General features: G+C 39.3%; 3 protein-coding genes across 3 annotated transcripts; 2 read left to right on the forward strand and 1 right to left on the reverse strand.

The window, feature by feature from the left end:
• Nucleotides 1-1,530: 1,530 nt before the first annotated feature.
• Nucleotides 1,531-8,804, reverse strand: trim105 (tripartite motif containing 105). Its single transcript, XM_083915762.1, has 7 exons — nucleotides 8,716-8,804; nucleotides 7,888-8,217; nucleotides 6,598-6,693; nucleotides 4,555-4,788; nucleotides 3,863-3,876; nucleotides 3,604-3,719; nucleotides 1,531-3,362 (listed from the first exon to the last, which is right to left on the reverse strand). The coding sequence occupies exons 2-7, from the start codon at nucleotides 8,179-8,181 to the stop codon at nucleotides 2,803-2,805; spliced, it is 1,314 nt and encodes a 437-aa protein (XP_083771888.1). The 5' UTR covers nucleotides 8,182-8,217; nucleotides 8,716-8,804; the 3' UTR covers nucleotides 1,531-2,802.
• Nucleotides 8,805-15,293: 6,489 nt separating this feature from the next.
• npy7r (neuropeptide Y receptor Y7) lies at nucleotides 15,294-16,403 on the forward strand (the record flags this gene model as incomplete). The annotated part of the gene is made up of 1 exon (XM_083915748.1): nucleotides 15,294-16,403. The coding sequence occupies one exon, from the start codon at nucleotides 15,294-15,296 to the stop codon at nucleotides 16,401-16,403; it is 1,110 nt and encodes a 369-aa protein (XP_083771874.1).
• A 1,810-nt stretch (nucleotides 16,404-18,213) lies between these two features.
• Nucleotides 18,214-24,934, forward strand: prelid1a (PRELI domain containing 1a). Its single transcript, XM_083915249.1, has 6 exons — nucleotides 18,214-18,312; nucleotides 19,559-19,678; nucleotides 22,225-22,450; nucleotides 22,546-22,659; nucleotides 22,918-22,996; nucleotides 23,957-24,934. The coding sequence occupies exons 2-6, from the start codon at nucleotides 19,587-19,589 to the stop codon at nucleotides 24,076-24,078; spliced, it is 633 nt and encodes a 210-aa protein (XP_083771375.1). The 5' UTR covers nucleotides 18,214-18,312; nucleotides 19,559-19,586; the 3' UTR covers nucleotides 24,079-24,934.
• Nucleotides 24,935-26,475: the final 1,541 nt, after the last annotated feature.

The following is a 26,475-nucleotide window of genomic DNA, read 5'->3' on the forward strand; positions in this document are numbered from 1 at the left end:
GTATATAGAGTTTGAGTCATGTCATTTAACTAGAAGTTTTCACAATCCTATATCCATTTTAAGACATTTTAATTGTTTGTTTTTTTGGCCACATGAGGTCAGCACAACAACACAAAATTGATATATCAGCAGTTTATGAAGATGACATGGCAATGTGTTAACAAACAGACTAAGAGTTGACGCTTTATAGGTCCCATAAAGTAAAAAGTGAGATACCATGTCTTTCTTTATTTTAAAGCAGGTCGCGGTGCAATATAATTACTGTGAAAGTACAATACAGTTGTGATGTCACAACTAAACTACATGTAGGAATCAGAGCAGACTGGATATTTTTTTTGAGGGGGAAAAGCATGTAAAGATGTTGTAAAAATGCAATTAGCATAACATGGGACCTTTAGCAGATATGGAGAAACATTAGCATTGATTCAGAGTCGTGTTTTGTGTACAAATATAAGTCCTATTCACACTTTTTAGGTTTGAAAAAAATCTGGCTTTTTAGCTGCTAACTGCTCCACTATGTCCATTAGCTTGTAAGCTGCTAGCATTGTCTGCTGCTTGGTCTGGGCAGGTAATGGACAATGGGTTTATTAGAGCTTCTTTGCTGGAAACAACTGCCTGTTGTTGGAAACAAAGTTGATGAGCGCTGTGGAACTCAATGCCTTAAAGTTTGTGACAGAAAACCAAAACAATCAGCTAAAAGAGCTTTAACAACTGAGAGGAACTGCAGAGTTGGGTGATTATACTTTGTGGCGTTGTGTGCACTGAATGATCCCTTTCACATTATACCTTTTCCCCACTGTTAATATAAAAAAGATTGAAAAATATTATATTACAATAACATGATTTATAAGTGCAGCTTACGTTTGTGAGGAATCTAATGAGGCTACCGCAACTGAAAACACTTTAATATGTAATTACATATCACTTTTCAACCAAGAGGCACAGACAGCTTTCCAGAGGATCCAAAAAGAGTGTCATAGACCAACTGTAGAGGCTCTCCTCATCTTTTAAGGTCTCTCTTCAATTCTGGAGACTGAGTCGACTTCAATCTGCATTTTTATGTCAAAGTGAGTGACTAGAGTGTTGTGTCAAAATGCACCCACTCTATGTATCTGCTGTGCAGGAAGCGCATGGGTCCCCCTCAGGTGCAGTTCATTGTGCCACTTTTCCAGTCTACAGAAGAGGCAGCAACATCCTGCCTAATCATGCCCCCTGGGGCCCGTTGAGCTGCCCGTAGGCATCCCCACTGTCACTCTGTTTATGTGACCTTTCACCTGGCGGGAGGAAGCAGGACGTCAGTAACTCGTGTGTTTGTGAAGATAACCGACAGCCCGCCTATTCTTGATGTTTAAGTGTGAGATACAGTCCATGTATTCACAGTCATGCGTTCTGCTTTGATGATGCTTAATAACATCCTTGATTATTTCAAGCGAGGTCATGGAAGAATGCAGTGTCACAGCTGCAGGAGAGAATCAAAGACAATGTTTAAGAAAAAAAAGTGATTTGCTTTATTATTTGCATCACCCGGATTACAGTTGGTCTTTATCACGAAATTATGTAACTGACAGGCCATCAAAACAATGTAAATATACTGTGTAAACTACATTAAGTTATTTTCTTTAGCAATTAAAAAAGTGTGCATTATATCATGTTTACATTTAGGCACATAAAATGTATATAAAAAAATTTACAAATAATGACAAGAGAACGGGAGCTGCTAGAAGTCATCTGAAGAACGAAGCTACTGTGAAGTAACACCTTAAACCTAATCAGAAAACACATCCAAAACAAAATCAGACTAATGTAAAATGCAAAACACATTAAGAACCATTTCGTCCTTCCTTCATGCTGATTGAACTCAATGGTGATTAAAAAAATCTCATACAAGCGAGCCAAAGGAAAGTCTGACTCGATGAGAGATAATTATTCAGATTATCAGTTTAAGAAGGTTGCTTGAACAGTGAAGAACTAGTTACCTTAAAATGTCATTTAATCCTGCAAATCCACTGATCCTCTTCAGAACGAGGAGCACAATGGAACTGTATAATTGGGTGAATGTGACTATTTTCACATTTCACAAAAACGTGTCAAGGCTTTTGAAGGTTCACACAGAAAACAGATCTGGCGGTTATAAAAGCATGGAAATAAGAGAACAGACAACATTTTAAACTCTTGTTTTAAAGGAACACCCAATCTTTGGGTGCCTCCCGATTCGGTTCAGAATCGATTTTTGATTCAAAACCATTATCGTTTTTTTAAATTAGTACATGCTTCAGGTTCTAATCCAGTCCTCTGTGAGCTAATAAAGGCAGTGTGGCAAATGAAAACATAAGAATAGATTTTATTTTTTGACAAAGGTAACAACTGATTGCAATAATGTAAAAACACAAAAGGCAAATCTATGACCAAATGTAAACTATGCATTCTATACGTGCACAATTTTCTCAATTCAGAATGTTCTCACTTTCTCAGTGACTACATGAATATTAAGAATAATTATTATTAACAACAGTTATTGGATTAAGAAAGCAGCTTTCAGAATACTTTTGCATGAGTCATAATAGTAATAAATCTTATTTTCCATATTTACCGGAGAAAGGAAAAGAGAGTTTGTAAAAACTGATTTGTGGAAGTTATGAATCGATTTAGAATCATGATTTTTTTTTACATCAATCGATTTTTTTGCCAACCTCTATTAACAATGGCAATAGAGTCCTTAATACCTGAGTAATAACAGTAATAGTTCAGTAAGTGAATGGACAGCTCTTGCATACGGAAAAGCTTTTATTGATTGCACCCATGTTAGCCAGACAGAGCGATAGGAGGGTGGTGGAGGAGTTTCATGGGCGGGGGTTTCTCACTGCTGCCACTAATGCATGGGCTAAAGAAAGGGAACACCTTGACCCTCGGCCCGTTGGTGAACGAGTAGAGCAGACTCATATCATCAGCATTGTAGAAGGACACCCTCCTCTCCTCGCAGTCTAAGAAAACCCCGAGCCTCTGAGGGGAAGAGCCGAGCTGCAGCCTTGTCCAGGGCTGAGTGCCGGCCGAGTACTCGTTCCCGTTACGCAGCCGCATCGTCCAGTAGCCGTTTTCGGGGCTCAATTTGATCCGAGCGTGCCTGTCTACGGCCTCAGAGGCCACGCCCAGGTCCCACTTGGGTTTGGTGCCCACTTCTACCTCCCAGTAGTGTCGGCCTGACTGAAAGCCCTGGGCAGCCAGAATGTTGACGCACTGGAGGAAACGCTTGTTGTTGTCCATGTGTGGGATCATGGCGTCACTTTCGACTGCTGAAGTTTTGTCCCGGGAGACGAGAATGTTCGGATGTGCTGTGTCGACATCAAACGTTAATGGAGAAGGACCTTTGGGGTAAAACCACTCATTAAATCTCATTACATGATAATACATTTCCACAGTGTGTCACATTTTAAATTGAAAATACATCCCATCAGTGGAACAATGGTGTCATTACTGTCATTCTGTTTTCACTTTAACATCGTTATAATAATAGTAAGTTTTCAGTAAGAACTGCCATTGTTGAGGCAGAACTAATTTTCAGCTCACATTTTTGTTTCTATCTAAGCACATCTGAGAACAAATTACCTGGCTTCAAAGACTTGAACATCTTTCTCCATGTGATGTACTGCAATGGGGCCATGTATTTGTTGCTGAAAGCGTTTGTTTCAAACTCTGGGGCAACATGCACCTGCACACATGGCCTGTCAGAAAAAAAGCAAACGTATATTTAGCGAGGATTGTTCATTATGTCAGCATAAATGATTAATATAATGAAATAAGCAAATGACAGATGAACAAAATGTAATGTAAATGTAAACAACATAACACTGAAAAGGACCCCTACCTCAACTGTGGGAGCTAGAGAGAAGGAAATGAAAGAAAAATCGCATTAACTATTGTTTCAAATTGATGAAACTAGTCAAATTACATGAACCTCAAAAGTTCAGGTGAACACTAATTCGGTTTGAAAACTACTTTAAAAATCCCATATTACCCTCATTTTCAGGTCCATATTTGTATTTTGGGTTTCTACTACAACATATTTACATGCTTTAATGTTCAAAACACATTATTTTTCTCATTCTGTCTTTCTGAATATACATGTATTCACCCTCTGTCTGAAACGCTACATTTTAGCGCCTGTCTCTTTAAGACCCTCTCCAAAAAAAGCCCAGTCTGTTCTGACTGGTCAGCGTTTCTTGGTCTTCTGCATATGAACTCACTGTGTTCTGCACTGTTATCGAAGCTGGGAAATGTAGGTAGAGGCACTTTCTACGTATATATAATATAGTTGTGACATCACAACCGTACAGAAGTCCTTACAGCTCATCTAAAATACAGTTTCTGAATACAGGCTGTGTTCATTTCTTTGTAGACTGAGAGTTTTGATACTTTCACATTATTTGTATAGCACCTTGACCTGCTTTATTATATTAAAACAAAAAGAAATGTCTGTAAATCTCACTTTTTACAATATGGGACCTTAGGGCAAGCTTGGATTCTCATTTAAACCTTTAATCCTAGCCGAGACCTCACCTCAGCCAGTACGATGTTCTCAGTAGCTGCGCTAGCCTGCTGTAACGTTCTCATATTGTCCTCCAGCTCCCTCACGGACGACACCATGGCCTCGAGGTGGCGTTGGACTTTCTCTAGCTCCTCCTCCTGCTCTCTCCTTAGCTGCTCCAGCACGCAGGTCTCCTCATCATGCAGGATCTGATGGAGAGCTCTGAATTCCCCTTTGACACGAGCCTGCAGATCTGCTCCAACTCTCTGTGACAGGCAGATGTTAGAGGAAGACGACATAATGTAGGATCTTGTTTTCTTTGTATTACCACAGCTTTGTTATTGCCAAATGGCTTGTTCCATTAAAGCTCTAAATAGCTTCCGCAAACATACACATCTCTAGAGAGAGACAAAGGAGGGGTAATGAAGCTACACTTCACATCAAAGATCTGTGTGTCAAACAATTACAGACTGTTTAAGTGTGGAAAGATTTCCTGTTCATCATTTAAGCACAGCCTGTGCAACTAAAATCAAGCTCTTATCTTCCATCTGTCTCAAACACTGCCTGTCAAACAATGTAATGTGTCTTGTCTATTGTTTAAGCAACATATCGCTTAATTAGAAGTGCCCAGTTTGAAGCACTGGGTCTTTCTGCTGAAGCAAATAAACATCATGTAAGTATAAGACTGTATACCGCATATATACTGGGGATCAAATTACAGAACAAAGTGTTAAGACTTGATTTATTCGGAAATATTGGGGTGTTTTTTGTTCGGAATTTGATAGAATATCAGCTGTGGCTATAAAACTGCTGTACTAGCATTATTTCTTTTAAATAACCAAGGCACTTCAACAAAAACATTTTGTGTATAAAAAAAAAAAACAGTAAAAAAACATTGTGTCAGAAGAGAAAATTCAAACAATGTTGTCTTAGGACTATGGGATTAAAAAATGAATAGGAAGCGTAGAGGCCACAGCTTTGAATGACTTCAGCACGTCTGCGCCCACAGGACATCACTAGTTTCTCACACTGCTCTGTTTTCATCTTGGTCCATTCTACTTGCAGTCTCTTGCTAGTGGGTTTCTTAGACATTACTGTGTTGCTAAGGATTTTCCAGAGGTTCTCTATGGGGTTTATATCTGGACTGAAACTGCTTAACCTGTTTAGCAGAGTTACAGGGGGCATTGCCTTGCATGAAAATTGCGGGCTGAGTGGGAGGCAATTGCATTGAAGGTATTGCATGTTGCTTTCTGCTGATGACAGGTTTGGTCACTGCAGAGTGGGCTTTCAGTCCAAAAAGTCTTAAATGATGAGACAGATCCTTGCCCTGTTCAGCACTGAATTCGCGAGCAACTCCAGCTGCAGTGTTAAACTGATTCCCCATTGAGAGTCTTTCATAATCTTGTCCTCTTGTGCAATTGTTTTACGTGGACCGGCCTGTTTGAGGGACTTAAATCTGTGTCCTTGTAAAGTTTCGATATTCTTGAAATCACAGACTTGGAAGGCCCAACCTCTCTCTGACGGCTAAGAGGGTCATCCCTTTGGCCTTCATCTGGACAACCTGCTGTCTCAGGGTTTCAGTCACCTTTGAGCAGCTTGCCATCTTGCAAAGTAACCAGGAGAGCTGCCAGATAAGCAGGGTGTGTCCAACAATGAAGTAAATTGTCACCAGGAACCAGATTAATATCAATAACTGAGAGGTATCTGAAAGTGTGTTTGCTCACTGTTCAGCTACTACAGAAGTGGTATAGCCACATATGATATTCTATCAATTTCTGAATACTAAAAAGTAACAGTGTTCAGAATAAATCAAGTATAATTAACTTATTCTCTTATTTTGATCTTCAGTGTAATACATACTCAACCCACAATGAAGTCAGAGGTTAGAAAGGCATTTATGCACCCAAGCACAAGACCATTATGTTTTACATATAAAAGCATGACTGTCAATTACCATCATCTGCAAACATTGCTAAATATGCACTGCAACATATTGCAAACATCCATTAGGGAGGGACATGTGCATTCTTATCTGTTAAGTGCTGCCAACCCTCGAGTTACCCAGACGAGTTTACCTTTATGGTATCCATCTTGTCTTTGTCTCTACGAATATTGTTGATGAAGTCCTCCTTCCTCAGGCGATGGCTCTCCAAAGTTTCTTTCAGTTGCTTCTGTACAGCATTATACAAATCACATCAATGTGGGGACAGAACCAACAGCACATAGAGAGCCCGTGCAGAGCATCAAGGAACTCATAAACAACTGCAAACATGCCGAATAGCGCGTTACCGGAAACAGCTCTGCAATAAATACTACTACCTTAAAATGTTCCCTTTCTGTCAAAAGTTATAGTTTTTGTATGTTATGTCAAATCCACAGTATGTTCTGAGGATGTGTTTTGTGTTATTGTTGCATGAACCTGCCATTTGCATGTATGTATGGATAAGCAATAGCATAAAAATCCCACAATCTAACGCAACAACAGCACACACTACAGGCAATAAGAAAAGAAAATCCACTTTTTCATATTCTGAAAGTCTCCATGGAGGTTGCCAGGCATCCAGCAGAGACTAAGGAATTGACTCAAGGCAGCCAAGAAATAATCCAGCACAAAAGGACCTTAAAACTGCCACTTGTTTTTTTTTGAGAATTAAACCAACAAAATATAACTTGTTAATTACGGAGTTTTAGGATGTGTTGATAGGTGGTTTTATTACCTTTGGAGAGAGCTGGGCTAGCTGTTTCACTGTCCCCAGTCTTTATGCTAAGCTGGCCTTATTTTGGCCTTATATATATTATATATTACATATTACTGAAAAGAGTGGTATTGATCTTCTCAACTTACTCTCAACAAGATAGTCAATTTGCCCAAAATCTTAAACAATTTCTTTAGAAATATCGATAAAGTTGAATAAACTTCTTTCTCACACGTATGAAAAACAATTGCATTTTACAAGAGTGAAAAATGTAGGATTTATCACAGGAATTTTGTATGGATGGTTTTATTGTTCTGGCAATGTATACTGGTCTCCCTGATGTGGTTAAGTCATATATCCTCATCCTGTCACATAAAGTAATATAAAAAAGGGAGTGGAGAGTGAACTTTGCCCTGAGCAATTCAAGCGGAATGTGTTCAGGGTGGAACTACAGCGAAATAAACACAGACTCTAACATCGAACACAATTGTATTTAACTAACTCAAAGGTTACAGAACGCTCTTTATCGATCGGTTTACTTTGGCGCATAAGGTTATTTGTATAAGATTGGCAAACACTTAATAAGACTTTACAGATGACCAGGAAAAAAGGCATGGAAGGCAGCCAGCAGGATCACGGTTAAACAGGCAGGATCAGTTGTGAACTCACCTCCATGCTTTTGATATAAGTGTCTGAGGTGGTGGCCCGGACCTTCTCCACCATGGCTGTCACAAGGTAATTAGTCTGAAACTGCTTGGAGCTGAACTCCTTGCGACACTGCGGGCAGGTAACAGGGCCCTGAGTTCCTCTCCAGTATCTGGAGATGCAGGGTTTGCAGAAGTGGTGCATACAGGCCAACATGACAGGCTCCCGAAACAGGTCACAGCATATTGCACATGTCAGGTCCTCTCTCAGGCTGCCTTTAGTGGATGTAGAAACAACAGCAGCAGCAGCAGCAGCCATGGTGGAAAATGCTTTTCTCACCAGAGTCTGTCCACACTGAGGAAGTGAAAGCATGGAGAGATAAAGCCTCCCTTTCTCGGGACAGTTTACAGGGTGACACAGTTGTTTGTTTACTCAGCTGAAATAAAAGGGAGCAAATGTAAAAGTTCACAACGTCCTTTTGTTCATCACGTATAAAATGAATAAATGATGGTGAAGTTATACAGTCTAAATCAGTCCAACACTGATATCAAATCTGTGCAAATAGCTCTCCACTTTAAGCATATACTAAGCACCTGTTTCAAGTGCAAACCCCAGCCAGTTCCAGTGCAATATGAATCAGGGTAGCCAGGAGCAGATACGGTGTGATATAGTATCACGGGACTGTAAACTGGCTTGTGATTTGTCAGAGCAACGTTTGCTCAGTTGTTTGCTTTTACACTGCCTGAAGCCTGCTAACGTTTAGCCACGAACAGCAGCCAGCAAACAAAACAAATGTAAAACGTTGACATGGTGACCGTAATAAACACGAAGTTAACGCTTTCATTAACTTACGTTTTCTGTTGTTTGTTGTTGAAATGTGTGGCACAAACACTTCGCAGTTTCTCTTCTCTGCTCTCGAGCTGCTGTTTTGGGAACAAGACGTACACCTGTACTGCGCATGCGCCGGCTACAAACGCGCCTCTGATTGGTCCGTTTGGTTCAGGCAGGCCGTGAGTCACTGCAGGTTTAGTGCTCTCTCTTTCACTTTGCACTAAATAACACTGAGAACAAACACTACATTTCCGCACTACTCAACATTTGCAGTCGCTTCCTTCACGTCAGTCTGGTTCGAGACGAGCTGCTCCTCACCTGTGAAGAGGACGAGAGCAGCAGCAGGAGGTGGAGGAAGTGGTGACCAAAAGCTGCGGTGGTTCCCAGTTCAAGTTTTCAAGGGCCCGGGGTCAATACAGGAAGTCACAGAAACCCTCACAACATGTTAGATATGATTCCATTAAATACAATGTTATCATCAGACCCATACTGTACTACAAAGCCTTAGTGCATCATCTTCCTGCTGCTATTATAATCTATAACCTTAGCTGTGCTTGTTTCTACTATTCTGCTGTATTAACTGCCATAACATATAAGTAATAATCACATTACTATAGATATTATTATAGTTACTGGAAGTGTGTCTGTCTCTGTCTTTGTGTCTGTCTTTGTCTTTCTCTGTCCACCTGTCCGTCTATTCTCTCTTTCTCTCTCCTTTTCTTCCTCCCCAACCAGTGCAGACAGATGTCCGTCCTCCACAGAGCTGGGTCTGTCTGACGTTCCTGCCTGTAATAGGGAAGGTTTTCGTTGCCACTGTACTCTACGGGGGAATTGTTGGGTCTTTGTTTATCATAGAGTGTGGTCTTTACCTACTCCATAAAGTGTCCTGAGATAACTTCTTATGATTTGGCACTATAAATAAAATTGAATTGAAATTGACAAAAATATTTACATGATTTCTGCACAATTTTGGGCCTGGAAGTATGGGGGTTAGGATTGAATCGGATAAAAATGATTCAATGTCAAACTAGTAAACCGTAACCAATCATCAATGTGGCAAAAAAAAATTTGTTGGGATAGTAAACAAACTTTAAAGCCTCTTTCTTTTTGCTTAAATTCATTCGTAGTTACTGCACTTAGGCTTGTTATCAGTTTAAATGCAGTCTCCAGTTTGTGTTAATTATGGCCGAGGAGAATATTCAGATGGTATGATACAGGCTATCTGTTGTTGAGATTATCTGTAATCTGAATGTTTTTAGTCTCTATGACTACGAAGCGTCAGGGTCAGCCACACAACATGTATTCTTCACATCAGACAAGTTGAATCACAATCTCTCCGATTCACCAAAAAATTAAGTTGTTAATCAGACCATTAACAATGGCTGCCGAGGAAGTCTTGGCCCGGAAATCCGCTGGTTACACCAAAAAGGCTGAAATATGAAAAGCCTTTGCCCCAAGGGACTAAATTGCTGTCAGATCGATAGCCAATGGGTTGTGAGATTGTAACTGGGGCATCCCACACAACTTGCAGACTTCAAAGACAGTCTATCCTTTTGAATCAATACTTTTGAATCATTGACAAACTAAAGGTTTTCATCTGCATCACCACCTTTCAAGGTTAACCTATGTGAGAAACACCAAGAGGAAAAGGGAGGAGGAGGAGGCTCAGTCTTAGTATTTTCTTACTTTTTCTCTCTCAACTCCCACATTCATTATTTCACATGGTCTACACATAAAGACAGACCGACAATCAGACAGACAGAGACAGGAAGAACAACTCTATCAATGCACTGTGGGTGATGTGCGACGTCAGGACGCCACGCTCTCTGATCGTGGCATTAGATCACTGGCACCAGTGCTCTCAGAGGAGCTAAACAGAAACAGCGATCAGATGGAGAGCAGTGGACCATAAATACATAATCTCAGGTCATATGAAGGGGACTACAGACTAATCAGATACATGTAGATTTATACAAGCACAGGTAGATAAATAAAGCTACAACGTAAACTAGTGATTTAACTTAAACGAATCATTTTCTACATAGCCACACTGTAAAACCTCCTCACCACTTTCCAGAACCTGTTGGAGAAATCCTTTATCAGTAACGCATTCAGTCAGGCTCAGAGAACTGCCAACCTTGACTGCTGAGTGACCGAGTGCATATGGAGGCTGGAGGACGGCTCGCATGATTGAAGGAATAAATTGAGGCGGCGAGGCAGTCTGCCCCAATCAATAAGGGTAATCTTTGTCGCCGAGTCAATCAGTGCACCAATTATTACATCATCAAATATAATCCCACAAAGAGAATCGAAATATCTCATATAATGTTGCTCCCTGAACTATAAATCTGAGCTGGGATGGTGAAGAGGCAGGCAAATCTTAACAGCTCCAGGGAAAATGGAGAGACAAGGCTCAAGGGAGACATCCTGTGTTATTAAAATCACAAAGCATTTTCTTAGTGGGCGACAATTACGGCTAAAGCTCTTTGTTCATGTCTAATTCAAAGGGACAGAATGTTTCAGGTCCTTAATTATCTGATGATATTTCCAATACATCTCTGTGGGCAATAGGTCTCATAAGGTGAACTCTTCAAACACAAGTCAGGGCAGCAGCAAATATATGTTGATCGTTTGTTGTAATTATAGTTTGTGTCTTCTTCTTTCAATATTTTCCCAAACTCTGTATCTCATTTATTGCAAGCTAACAGCCTTTAGGTAACTTTAGAGTTTTATTGTACTTTCCTTTCGAAATTTCTGCGCACAATATCAAAATCAGCCTTGATAAATGTCCCGATGATTGCTTTCTCACAAACCTCACCAAGCTCTGTTACATTATATGAGGGGAAATGGCTGTAGGCACACAATATAACCTCATTTATACGAACCCTGTAGGAATTGACATTATTCAGGTGATGAATGGCACCCAGAATACTAAAATATTGATTGAATATAAACCAAACCCAATTCAAATGTACTACAATTCAATAATCTTTTCAGTACGCCATGGGACCTCACAGAAATGAGCTTTTGAGAGGTTAGTGTCTTCAACAGTGGCATGACGCAATATGGTTTGTTGCACAACAACACATCAGTTTAGTTTTAACACTGCTCATGTGATTGCTAAAATTGGATCAGCTGTGACAATGATGTGGAGCCTAAAGCAATATATGAGGCTTTACTTTACAATCCTGAATTGTTCCAAAGTTCATTTAAAGTTGCACACGAATGAGATTTAGAATAACAAATGGAAAGCCTGCCTGGAAATAAAGTGAATAATATATGGAGATAAAACTGCCAAATGCAATAAACTCTGTGGCCCAACTCTGCATTGGCACTTTAAAGAACATTATGCGATCTTGAATTACGTTTCTTTACCGTTTAATGCAATGAAAATTAAATAACATAAACGCATCACTGGTAAAATATGGTGTGCAAAGCGCAGATCTCCAGTGACAGTCCCTGGCACTAATGTCGACGCTCACACTAAATCGTGAAGACCTGCCAGCCTCAGGAACGCACAGTAGAGCCACAAGATGCGCACTAGGCGCTACAGCTTGGGAGGAGCTTAGGGTTTTTCCCCCCTCGTTTCACGCCACTCTCCAGTGAAGACTCGTTTACAAAAGGAGATATAAGGGAAAAGGTGAGTCCATTAATATGTAGATATCGTTTATATAGACTTTAAAATAAAATTGCGTAGCTTCTTTAGTAACAAAAATGTACCCCTGAGAAGAAATATATTAGAATAAATTGTCTTCTGCGCAGCGTAACCTGTAGCCTAGTTAAAGAAACTGTTATATGTGCGTAATTTGGATATGAGAGGAGCATTGAAAGGGAACAAGTCCAAATTACGTACCACGGGTGACTATTTGTGTTGGAGGCAAACGATCTGCACCTGTCTAGTCGGTTGAATATGCTTTGAAAGCTCATTTGGAGGTATTTCAATGCGCACTATTCAGTAAGTTAAACAAATGGCGACAAATTACGCACGACCAAAGCATCAATGCACATTTGATTGGGAATTGTGTATCTCATCACCATTTCATGACAGTGCATAGAGTTCACTAGAATACCCTTAATGGCATGTATTTATTTATTTATTTTTGCTCCAGCAGGTGTATGGTAACAGATTCTTAAGTGGTACGATCTTGCCTCCAGTCATGGATTACCATCGCCTATCCGAAAGGGTCCTTTTGACTACTGATTACTGATGCTTTGTAAAGTGCACATGTCGCCTGCAGTCAGCCTGATAAATACGTGATCCTGTGTTAATTAATTAATTAATTAATTAGATACATTTATTTGAATGTGTACTTAAATCTGCAGTGACCCAGAAACTGTAAGAATGCTTGTGTTTAGTTTTGATGTTTTTGATTGTGAAATGCACATCTACTTAGAAATACATCACATCACATTACACACACGCGCGCGCACGCACGCACACACAGACACACTTGTTGTCTAGGCTTTTTGCTGCTTGGAGACAATGATTCACGTAGCATAGATAAATATGACGATAAAGCACCACAGTAATGCAGCAAAATAACATGTTTTCCATATTTGGGGTGTAATAACAAACCCATCTGTATCGATATATTCAGTGATCATCAATCCAATAACATGAATGCAAAGTGAAAAGATCGATACATACGATTTTTAAGATACGCCTTTATTTTGAAATTCACGCTTTATATTTACTCGTTTTATTATAAGAAATAGTATAGTTTGTTTTTCATTTAAGTGTCCGGAAGAGCTCAGTAATAAAATTGTCAAATTATATTTTTGTTGCTTTTGTGACTTGATATAAATGTGTAAGTGATTGTGTTAAATGATATGTCTAATGTGGATCACAGGCCTTTGAATTAAACCAAATTCTGTGTTAGCAATATATATTGTATCATTGTCCCAACAACAGATATATGTGTTGTGATAAAACTTATATATTCAACATATTCAATTGTGAATAAATGACTGAAAAGGCACAGATGTCAGTAAACTTTAGTGTGTCTCATAGTCTGTCAAAAAATAGTCAACAGGATCCCCAGAGCAACCAAACAGCGTCTGTCACCAAAGGGATGATCTTGATGTGTCCTGTTTGGTGTCCTGTTTGCCTCAGTAATTCCACAAAGAAAACTTGAGAAAATGTGTGGCAGCCACAAAAACCTTCGATTCAGGCCTGCTGTGAGTGCTCAAAAACGGCAAAGGTGTCTCATTTTAACACTTAGAAATCAGTGTTGGATTTGTGGACAAACTTTGGCTGAGTTTACTGTCACTTAATGTAATTAGCATGCCTCCGCTTAATGAAGATATGTTGGTGACTGAGTCAAAGTGAGAGTCGTTTTTATAAATGCCGTGACAAAATGTTCTCCTTTTGAGCACAAGCTTAAAACCTCGCACAGGTAAACTGACATACTGACAACATAATGAACTGTAGAAAGTACTGAAAAGAGAAAATATTTTTCTTTCTAGCAATTGGTTGTATAACTTGTGCCAACACTGTACACACACATAATCCCCTTTATGAGATGCAGGCTGTGTGAGAGCAGTCGGTAATGATGTAGCTTTGAACTGCCTGACTTCTCCCAGTCACATTACTTCCTTCATCATTTTCCTTTAGCCTTTATAATGGCACAGTTGTTCATGTCCCTTGAAAAAAAATGAATGCTTCAACCAAGTACTGCTACCCCGGCTATGAGGGAAATATGTCTCAATACAAACAGCTCCAGGTAAAAATATGGTCTGATTTTTTGGACGCGTTTGTAACAAATGTGAACAAAAGGAGCTGATTTTCTATTGCTTATCATCCGTTACTGAGATGCACATTTCTTTTTCTTAGCTTTTTTGAAAACATCCACTTTGGTTCCAAAAATTAGTCTGCATGAACTAGAGAATCCTTTGTCGTCTAAATTACGCTGCTTCCATTACTCTCGAGTTAAATACAAAATGGATTTGATAACAGTGTGACATTTAAAATGCAAACCACCTCTTCTGGTTGATATGAAGAGAATACTGAAATAGTTTCTGTTTAGTACGATTCCATTAGAACTTGAAAGTTTGTCAAAGCTCTTGCAGTTTATTCCACGCTGAGAAGGAGACCCTCAGAATAAATTACTTGTTCGTTGCAGGTTTCGTATAGCATAAAGAGAGGGAGAGGTAATCAGGATGTCAAAATAGCAGCCCACCACCAAAGAGACCCAGGATGGAATATCCAGCAGGGCTCAGGTACCTCTGTCTTTGAGCAAAAATAAGTGACTGAGGTCTAATGTCACTGCTTCAGAAGCTCATACATTTTTTTTGGGACACCTGCACAGAGGAGGATACATTAGGAAGTACAAAGCACACCCTCCTGGTGAAGTCAAGTGACTGGTGATGCTACGTGTATCCAAAATTGATGTTGGCAGTGACAAAATGTAAATCAGGCATGTTGGGAATTCTAAATTAGATTGAAAAGTGGGAAATAAATAAGTTCAAGTTTTTTTTCCCACAATTACTACCATTGCCTTTTTCATAGCTTTTTGGGAATACTATGTGCCAGAAAATTATTTCATTGTATGTGTATGTTTTCTCTCCTCAGGTGCCTCAGTCTGGCATCTACTGATAAAATGAGCCCACCGGACATATCCAACAGCACAAGCGAAGGGGAGGCTGGTGAAACCGACCCATGGTTCAACAACAGTATGGGTTTATACCCACCTGGTTTCCACACTGACATCACGAAGCACATCGGAGTCCAGATCACCCTGATCACAGCCTATTCCCTAATTATTCTGCTGGGGCTGCTGGGAAACGCTCTTGTCATCTACATGATTATTCGCTACAGAAACATGCGGACAGTGACCAACTTCTTCATAGCTAATCTGGCCCTGGCAGACCTCCTGGTGGACACTCTCTGCTTGCCCTTCACTCTGGTTTACACTCTGCTAGATGAGTGGAAGTTTGGGGCTGTGCTGTGCCACATGGTGCCCTTTTCCCAGGCCTTGAGTGTACATGTATCCATCCTGACCATGACTGTCATCGCTCTGGAGCGTTACCGCTGCATTGTCTTCCACCTTGGCCGGCGCCTCACGTGGCACTCTAGCTTCCTCATCATGGCATTCACCTGGACTATGTCTGCTGTCCTGGCAGCGCCTTTGGCAATCTTCAGAGAGTACCGCCACGAAGAGATCCCTTCCATCAACCTGCGCATTGCTGTCTGCTCTGAGAAGTGGCCTCATGGGACCAGCAGGGATGGAGTCATCTACAGCCTCTCAATGCTGCTCCTACAGTACATTCTTCCTTTAGCCATCATCAGTTATGCTTACATCTGCATCTGGGTTAAACTGAAGAATCATATCAGCCCATCCAGTCGTAAGGACAGCATCAACCGCCGCAAAAAGACCACCAAGATGTTGGCGCTGGTGGTGGTGGTGTTTGCTATCTGCTGGCTGCCGTTCCATGTGTTTCAGCTGGCCAGTGATCTGGACCTAGTGCTCAGGTTTAAGGAGTACAAACTGATATACACAGTGTTCCATATCATAGCTATGTGTTCAACTTTTACCAACCCTCTACTGTACGGGTGGATGAATAAAAACTACAGGAATGGGTTTCTCATGGTCTTCCGTTGTGAGGATAAGCCAGATTCCTTCCACCCCGAGGGCTCGTTCAGGACTCGCTCCTCAAGAAGGCTGACTCTGAATGGACGTAATGGCGGACACCCTCCTACCGCTGTATGAGATGAATACAATTTTAAAAAAGCCTGTAGGATGGGACTGAACACATTGAAAGTACCTCTGGTTTGTGGTGCTTGTGTTTTAAAAGTAGCCTTTTGCCTTGAATGGCCAGATCTTGATTATCTGTCACTGGAGAGGGCTCAACGTTTTGCATGCAGATTGCTTTATGTAAAGTTCTTCTTTCCTTTGTGATGGTACTTGTGAAAATACATGTGTTGCTTAAGATGTTTACTAGGCTGTTGATTAACTCGGTACAATGTATAATGTGTCTCCTGTAAATGCATAACTCTTAATGGTAAGTAATGGGCAATTATTTTATGCCCTCTATTGCATACATCACCTGAGGCTATAAATATGTTCATACTTGAGGGAGGGAGAGAAGGTGATTATTGTGACTGAATGAATACATTTCTTTTTCCACACTTGTTTTTCTGTTTGTTGGCTGTTCAAAACAGTTGGATGATTTTCACTTAATTAATCCAAATGCTGCATTTTGGATTAAGTCCATCTTTCTAGCCGACTAACATTCAATTTCCGTCCAAGGAACCCAGAGGAGGTATTATCTGTCCAACCAGGAAGTTAATGTGTTCACCTGACAAGCAGCTGTTCCTGATTAGATGGGCCAGCAGGATTCAGGCTCCAAAAGAATGGGATCGAAAACCACTGAACTGTTTGAAGTGAGAGTTATTGAGCTGCTTTGAGGATAGGTTAAAAAAGGGATATGGAAGAAGACAAAACATACAACTTAACACACTTCTAAAGTGTCCTTTGTTGGGGGTCCTTTACTAATAAACACAGGAACATTATTAACCAAATGGCCTCTGGGCACACAACTCTGAGAGTTGATTTAAACATCAGAAGAAATTATGTTTTGTTTGTCAAATAAAGGGACCTTGGCTTGAAAGTAAGGAATGAAAAAGATAAATGTCAGATCCTGCCTGGGTGCAGAGTGAAAATGGAAATGGTATATTACAAAATGTATCCATACATAAACTGCTCAAAACATTTGTTGGTAGTAGCCTGTAGCATGTACCCTCTACGGTAATACAGGAAAGATCAACTTCAACTCTCTGAACCTGACAGCTGGAAATCCCGTCCATGGATGAGAAGACAGTCTACATAGAAGGAAAAATAGAAGCAATGCATATTTTCACAAATTTGTGGTGAGCAAAGTCATATAATCATTCAGACTTAATTTTCAACACAAAGAACCAGTGGGTACAAATAACATCCAATAAAGCATTAAATAAACAACCTTACAAACGTGGCTTATGCAGTGTGATTCATTTTACAGCAAAGAACATATGTATTGGTTTTCTATTGCTTGCTTTTGACACCCACATTTCTGATTTCCTGCCTATTTTCCTGCATTGAAAATTATTATTATGGAAACTCTAAGCCTTTTTAGAAGCAGACAACAACATTGCATTCACCATTATCCTCTCTTTGGGCATTAGGGCCAAAGTGTGAAGGATTTCGCTGCATTCTGGAGATGTTTTTAAGGATGATTTTAGTAGGCTATGCAGTAAGATTACACATCTGTCCCAAAGTCTGGCATACTGAAGGGGGATCTCCAAAAAAATAGCAAGACAACTTCATGTAAATGATTATAATGTTGTTGTTGTTTTGTTTTTTTACTCTGGAGTTGAAGACAGGTTGCAGCAGCCTTAAAGATGTCACTCAAAATGTCTGATCAAAATCCACTCGCCAGAAAACAAACGTGCATTTTTGTACAATCTCCTGCTGCCCTCTCGTGGTGCAGATGGCATTTACACATTACCGGATGTGACGTCGATGATTGACCTTCCCTCTAGTTCGAGTGACGTCTGGCTTGATTTCTCGGTGCCGACCTTTGGTACCGACAGGAATATAACATGCAAATACTGCCCTTTTGAATGTTGTCACCATACAGGTAACAGCCTTTGTATCTATAACGCATCAGTGTGCTCATTGGGTGTCGGTTACATATATATCTGGGCCATAACTAAGTCATACTGTGTCATTCACTGATAAGGTTTGCTTCATGCTAGGCTAGCTCATGCTAACGAGGAAGCTAACGAGCATGGATGTGACAAATTTGAGGTGTTAGCCGCTTGCTGTTGAAATATTCATCATTCCGTGTTAAGAATGTAAATAAGGTTATTAACAAATTAGACATTAGAAGGCTCTGTGTTATTTGTAAAGTGTGTATATTTGTTATACCTGACTGACAGCTGTCACGGAGCGTTAGCCCGGCTGAGCGTTTGGCTGGAAAGTTCGGGTGAATGTGGGTCTCTGTCAACGGCTAGGATTTTAGATGTATAACATATTTAAACGAGCCTAAATCATTAATAAGTAGTATTATTATATTTTCTGTAAATAATTTGTCTTGCTTGTTAACACTTAAGTACAAAACAAACATGACCAGTCGTCGAAACTGGTGCTGCGTCGTTCACTTTATGGTAAACGGTTTTAACACTTAGGCTAATAGCGACATTGGATACGTATGGCAGATATCTGTAATTCAGTTCTTCCTGGTCAGAATGATCATTACAGATATCGACAATGATATTATTCCTATATGTACAATTGTCATTTCAGATATCCTCAACGTTATTCTTACTAGTACAAATAATGTCACGTTTGCCATTCATGTATTGGGCTTTCAATCCTAGCTATCCACAATCACATTTTAGATATCTAGAATGAACATTCTGGATATTGGCAATGTAATTCTTACTGATAAAACTGCAGTTGGTTATTTTTAATAGTCAGAATGTATTAGTCAGAATTATCTTATGGATATCTGAAATTAAAAGTATGACTTGTAACAATTGGAGTTTTTCCTAGTAAGAGTTACATTACAGATATCCACAATGTACATTACCGATATCTAGAATGTAATTGTGGATAACTATTATATCTAGAAAATTAAAGCCCAATACACATTAACGATAAAAGTGATGTCATTTGTGCTAGTAAGACTGACTCTGTGGACATCTCTGAAATTATCTTTTTGACTAGGAAAAACAGAATTACAGATATCTTTAATGCATATCCAGTCAAACTTTTTAATGTTAAAACCGCTTGACATACTGGCCTTGGGGTCACCCTGCTTATTTGAAAAGTTAGTTATATAAGTGTAGTAAACTAACACGCTTTTATTTTAATTCCTGCAGGGTACCTCCGGAGTAAACACAGGGAACAATGGTGAAGTATTACTGCTGCGCAGGTTTGCTCAAAAGCACCTGGGACCAAGTTTGTGTTGCCTTCTGGCAACGATATCCCAACCCCTACAGGTGAGGGTGATGAGTGAAGTACTAGTCTGGTTACGCGTTTACCTTCCAAATCGCATTGCTGAATAGTTGGGATTTGGTCTCTAATTTGATAAAGATCAACAGTGGTGAAAAGAGTGTTTAAGCATGTTTTAGTGTACTTGGGCATAGTTTTGAGCTACTTTAGTTCAATATCTTTTATTTCATGGTGCTTAATACTTCTACTCCACTACATTTCAGATGCTATTCCCTTATAATTCTACATATTCAACATGTTAGCATATAGAATATGACACGCTGTCTTTTCCATTAATTACGTAGAAAACAGTTTCATAATCAACAGAAAATACAACACCAGAACCCCTGTCACTCCACTCAGCAGCTGGGAAACTTCTGTTGTTCTTGAGGAGCAGTAGCATTGGTCAGCATTACTGTCAGTGCTTTAAGTGAGGGGGAAAAGAGCCAGTATTCCCCTTAATCACCTGTTGCCGTGTTTATCAGGCAGTACTACATTCCAAATTTCTACAGTGAATAAAAGACACTCAGAGAAAATGCTGATTTTCGTGGTGGAAGAAGTACGCAGCAGTAAAGAAGCAATACCACACTGTCGTAAAAGTCCTGCATCCAAAATGTTACTTAAGTAAAAGTACAAAATTATTAGCTGCAAATTTTACTTCAAGTCAAATCTAAATATCATTAGATTATAATTGATTGATTAATGTAAATATCACGTTGCAGCTGATAAAAGGTAGGGCACATTTTTATTACTTTTATATACTGCTGTGTAGCTCAATTTACATCACCATATGATTTATTGTAATTTTTTAATTATAATTTAAATATTTTTTTATATTATATAACGGTGAGAGCAGAGAGGCAAGCATCACATAGTGCGCCCTGGGTAATGTAGTTTAACATATTTGGAGAGAAAAGTAAAGGGTTCTGGGAGCTTGTGAGAAGTCTGAGAATGCCGAGAAAAGTCTAGAAGTGGGGGTACTGCGTACCGGACCACTGATTGCTGTACATTCAGTGCTTGTGAACAGATTTTAATCAGTGTACCAGTACAGTGGACATTTAACAAAAAGCTACCTAAAGCTAACTGTTGCCTCTGCTGGCTGTGGTGCGGTCTCCTCGCCAATTCACTCTCAGCATACTGTTTAGGATGCTATCCAGGGCTCCAGACTATCTTTTTTCACTAGGAGCACTGTGGTCCCCAACTGAAAATTTTAGGTGCGCAACCAGAAATTTTAGGGGCACTAACCCCCGGAGTAAGACAGCTGTCAAAAAGATGTGTCCATGATTAAAAGATTTGTCTGTGATTTGAACCATTCGTATTCTTAAATAAAAAAGTTGTACACAAACTTCTGCTGTCATACACAAGTCTGAGAAACTGTATGGGTTAGAACTGTTTTTATGTGAGTATGAATCTAAACTCTAATAATTAGAGTACAACTCTAATTTCTATGACTACGAAGTCTCCCCTGTGAAAAAGTTTTGAAATGACATCACATAGGTCACAGGCAGGTCACGGGGTAAAGTAATTGAACTAGTTGTAGAAATTAGAGTTGTACTCAAAGCAGAATTTTGTGTATAACTTTTTTTATTTACGAATACGAATGGTTAGAATCACGGACAAATCTTTTAATCATGGACACATCTTTTTGACAGCTGTCTTACTCCATATAACCTCAGCAAGCCGCACACTGGCTACACACTGCCATGGATAAAGGCTGGCTGCCTTCTTTGGATAGAGTAAAGTCAGTAGAAGTACAATAACACAATCACCAATCCGTTTATTTTTTTGACATTTTCTTTAGAATTTATTTTAGCTAAATCTAGCACTATACATTATCAGCATAACATCAGCCACTTTATCATCTCTCCGTCACTCGAAAAGAAGTTCACCCATTCATCACCATTCAAATCTTCTTTGTGGTTTAATGGCAGTTTGCGGACCAAATTATAAATGCATTAACACCACCTCATGGCCTGGAGTGTGATGCAGTAGATTTGCAGGAAAAATAATACAAGAAGAAACTACATACTCTCTATTATTCTTGTTACTTGTAAGATGCACTTTCCATGATGTCTCTTCTAACAGATTCCCCAACGTGAACCAATTATGTATGATTCAGTTGTTTACTAGAGCAAAAAAAATGTTTTCCAAAGCACAAAGCCCTTAGATTTTGTCTCTTAATTTTGCTCTCAAAGTTCACCAGATTGTTGTTTTTTAACTTTTAAAATTTACAAAATGTTCTCAATATGTCTTCCACCACCACTGAAGTAGTGTAGATGTTTGCCCAGCCAGCATCGCTGTGGTTACATATTATAGCTAAAATGATTAGTTGATTAATTAATCGACAGGCAAACATTTAAATAAATGACTAACACTTATTCCAGCTGCACAGTTGTGAATATTTGCTGTTTCTCTTAGTGTAATAATGCAAATTTATTATTTTGTGACATTGTATGAACTTAAAGATGATAAATTGTCAGAAAGTATTTATAGGCCCTACATAGCCCAGAGGTTTTGTGTTGTCTTGATCTTTAGCTTTCTGTCTCTCCCACAGTAACCATGTTTTGACTGAGGACATCATTTTCCGAGAGGTTACCCCAACCAACTGCCTCATTTCCAGACGTCTTTTAACCAAAACAAGCCGAGCGCCTCGCTGGATGGAGCGGTACCTTCCGAAGCACATGGCCAGCTCAGCATACATCATTGAGGACTCTATTGTGGACCCTCAGAAAAGGACCATGACCACGCTCACATGGAACATCAGCCACGCTCGGCTCATGGTATCCCAGTGTTAGCTTCCATAGGCACCCAGCATTGCACAAAGTAATAACATGACCTCATGTTGCTTTTGTTTGTTTTTTCCTTTCTGTCCTAGTCTGTGGAAGAGCGATGCAAGTACCAAATTAATCCTGACAATAGCAGCTGGACAGAGATAAAAAGAGAAGCTTGGATCTCTACCACGGTCTATGGACTCTCTAGAGCTATACAGGTCAGTAGAGTAAAGTGGCGTGCCACACAACCTAACAGCTCAGGGAAAGTGGTGTGGATCCACCTATCTTTTTTAAGATGCAACAGCTGAAACTGTCTGCCAACACCTATGTGGCTGAAAGATTTCTGAAAATATCAGAGTGGTCTTTTATTGTTCTCACACTCTGAGAACGTATGTTAGTATGTGATATAGGTTGTTGACACCATTACCGTCTCTGAGTGTTTTTGTGTTAGTTTACTTTGTGTCTTTTCTTTCCAGGAATTTGGTCTGGCAAGGTTCAAGGCCAGTGTTACAAAGACCATGAAAGGATTTGAATATGTGCTGTCCAAAATGCAAGGTAAATTGTCACCAATAACTACATCAGTATAGGGGTGTCACGATTATCTGTGATTCAACTTCCAATTTTAAGGTCATGATTCCATTCAGTTTTTGATTTTTAAAATTTTTTCCCAACACTGACAGCTATGCCGTATAAGTGGAAAGGCTATGGAGTCTTGGTTTGTAAAGGTCAACAGATCATTGGTTTTATGCCATGACAACACATTTGCATTTCAAGTTCTTCTTTAAAACGATGGGCTACATGATACTACGTGTGATATGACCGCCATACTTTTTTGTACCACACTGAGGCCATATGTTCATATTTAAATGATTATTTTAAAATGGAGGAATTGTCCATCGTGCTTCTGATTTCAATAATTGAAATTGAAAGTCTATTTCGATCAATTTTTGATTTAGACTTGAAACTACATCAATAACTAGTGCATTGCATTAATTGCTGGAACAAAGGCAGTGTTTATTTGACTAGCAACACATGCTTTTTTTTCATAGATAAGTCAAAATACTTGCAATAAAAAAGGAACGATTAAGAAGCACAAGCACTGTGATGCTAGTCAGATTGTTAGGATTCAGGTTAGCAGTTGTAAAGTACAAGATGGACAAATTTGGTTTCATAAGAAACAGTACAGTTAAGAAAAAGCTCTTCACTTACTGGCCTATGATTTGCATTTATAGGAAGACTGTCTGTGTATTAAAATCTGTAAAATTGTAAAAAAAATAAAGGTAAGTAAAATATATTTGTTTGGTATTTCAATTGTATCGACCACACGTTTCCTGTCAAAGCAAAAATCCTTGTCAATGGCACACAATTATATGAATATTCAAATGTTATGCAAATGTTTGTAGTTTCACACAATTCAGAACTATGAAGCGATGGCATAGGTTTTCTAGAACTACATGTATATACACTACATGTATCTCCACTGATATTATAACCCATATGTTATGACTTTTGTAGGTGAAACTCCATCTAGAACCTTAACAGAAACTGCTACGGAGCGAGCAAGAGAGACGGCACTGGCAGCTAAGGAGAAAGCCAAAGACCTCGCCTCACAGGCCCAGAAAAAACAATATGTGTGATGGGGAGCTGCATAGATCATCACTTCTTTTGCCACTGACACTGGGACAGATTTATCTTTACCCTCCCCTCATGGTTCAGTTGAGCATTGGGGTAAGACAAATCGATCCTGGTCATAGGTAGACACCTGACCTCTATGAGGAAGCCTACAGCTGAAATGGTGGGTGGACCATAAAAGGCCTGAGCTGGGTTCAAGAGCCTGTTCCAGCCTCCGGGAATATATTGTACCTTTGATACCAGATCATCTCAGCATTTACTGTACCATCAGTATGGGTGCCATGTAATAATTATATAGCACTTACCTACCTTTTGTTCAACCTTTGTGCCCATCAACAATGTTTACCTTTTACTCTGTTCCTTAACACTATGTCATGTTACTTTGTAATAATTCTGATTATTGACAGCTTTTTGTTCATAAGATAAGGGAAGCTTACCATGAAATACCTTATTACAGGCCTTAAAGATTTCAGGCATAGAGCAGTTTTATATTCGTATAATATTCAATACACTGTACACATTTCCTCCTGGACAAATTTCCAGGCCCACAAATCATTTCTTGTTTTAACCCCTGTCGTTAATGCAAATCCTTTTTTATGATTTACTGCAGTTTTATGTTTTGTCATAATCATGCTATCTTTTAGTCAGTGTCACCAATCACAGCTTAATCATCCCACCAAGACTGATTGCTTCAAGTTGAAGTTCCCTGACTGGACAAGTGTCCATATTGTGGGCAGTCATAGCACAATGAGAAGAACTTATACTAACTTGTAGTAAGATCTGGTTGCAGTTGACATCATTGTCTTCACCTATTTTTAAGAATGTGTGTATAAAGGCAAACATGTTACCTTGTAATTTACATTCAACTTAGGTCTGGTGATGCAACCCTTGCAACAATGTGCTCTTACTGTATCAGTTAAATATCATCTTGTCAATAAATGGACGGTTCCTTTATAACCATCATGCTGTGATGTCTTTGAATAAGTGAAATCTCCTGGGGACCGAACACCCAGAAGGGGCTGCAGGATGAATCTGAGGGGTTTAGTGATGGGCAAAAATAAACAAATATTTTTTTAATGACCTTTTTTTTTAGTGTGTGGTAAATACCTGGTCCGCCAGTCGAACGTACCAAACGCTCATTCATCCCTGTTTCCCACTCATACTACCTGTTTACTTGCTGTTATCGTAGGGTAGGTTACTGCTCACGTTGCCTGTTACAGTCGCTCAAAACATAAGTGGGACGATCGGTGAATGAGCAGGAATCATTGTCTCAAATGACGATGTCAATAAATGACACAAGTCTTGACCACCGGGTAGCTACTCTCTGAACTGGACCATAAACCGTTCTGTGGGACAATGGGAAAAGAAGTGGGAACTCTGCAACTTGCTCAGGAAAAAAAATAAATCAGTGCAATCAAATCACATTTCTGTTATATAGTTTACATAGCCTACATATGAGTGGGATGCTGAACCAATGCATTAAAATGAACGTTTTATCTTTAATAATGTAAACTTATACACGATAAGGGGTAATACATTGAAGAAGGTGAAGGTTTTGGGGGGTGGGTAGCACTAGCTGTTGACCGCAAAGGAGTATAATGGAAAAACTGATGCCTTTATATTCAAAAAGTTTCAAAGCTAGGAACAAATCGATACACACATCAACATAAAGGCACCGATTCTGTGAAAACAATACGTTTGCCAATTACTAAAGGGAAAGTTAGATCTTTGATGTGTTTGAGAGAGAGAACTATTGTGGAGACGGCTCACAAACAGGCAGTACTTTCACGGGATCACAAGCATAAAGGAAGTTGGTAGTTTGAGTTTCATCATAGCCAATGAAAAGATACAAATGATCAGAAGCAGCTCATAAATATAGAAAATATTTATTCAATAAAAAAAAGCTTACACCATTACAAAAATGCTACATTATGTTGCTGGGCGGAGAGACAGATGAATGCATACATACTATTAAAAAGGTAATAAGGCATCTTGCATATACAAAAGTGAAGGGAAAAAGCACCTTCAATTATTAAATATATAGCAATGAAAATGATATACTTGTAATAAAGCATAAGTTGCATAATTACTACAAGTAGACATGACCTGTCTGACTGGTGAATTTCTTGCATGCATAATTGACATTTATATGCACAAGCAGTGAAGTGTACAGTGGTGATAATGAACACTTCTAAGTAGCACCGCTCTCTCCATAGGCTCTCACATAATACAGGCATCACAATTCTTGCACTTGATCACAGACTGAATTGTGTAAAAATATGTCAAATTAATATTTGCCACAGTCACTTAATTACCAGATATCGATGTGCAAATATGACCAGTTCATTTCTGTTCACTGTTTTCGTTTTGATATATACCCATAATCTTTTGGAGACAAAACA

The sequence above is a fragment of the Echiichthys vipera genome (assembly GCF_963691815.1).
Source record: "Echiichthys vipera genome assembly, chromosome: 6".
NCBI lineage: Eukaryota > Metazoa > Chordata > Actinopteri > Perciformes > Trachinidae > Echiichthys > Echiichthys vipera.

What these genes read in the sequence shown, in the direction of transcription:
- prelid1a (XM_083915249.1), top strand. Translation starts at nt 19,587, where the DNA reads ATGGTGAAGTATTACTGCTGCGCAGGTTTGCTCAAAAGCACCTGGGAC. An exon ending in CGATATCCCAACCCCTACAG is followed by an intron (nt 19,679 to 22,224) that starts GTGAGGGTGATG and finishes TCTCTCCCACAG; the next exon opens with TAACCATGTTTTGACTGAGG. An exon ending in GACTCTCTAGAGCTATACAG is followed by an intron (nt 22,660 to 22,917) that starts GTCAGTAGAGTA and finishes TTTTCTTTCCAG; the next exon opens with GAATTTGGTCTGGCAAGGTT.
- trim105 (XM_083915762.1), bottom strand. Translation starts at nt 8,181, where the DNA reads ATGGCTGCTGCTGCTGCTGCTGTTGTTTCTACATCCACTAAAGGCAGC. An exon ending in ACAAGATGGATACCATAAAG is followed by an intron (nt 4,789 to 6,597) that starts GTAAACTCGTCT and finishes TGCCTGTCACAG; the next exon opens with AGAGTTGGAGCAGATCTGCA. An exon ending in GTTCAAGTCTTTGAAGCCAG is followed by an intron (nt 3,363 to 3,603) that starts GTAATTTGTTCT and finishes TTTACCCCAAAG; the next exon opens with GTCCTTCTCCATTAACGTTT.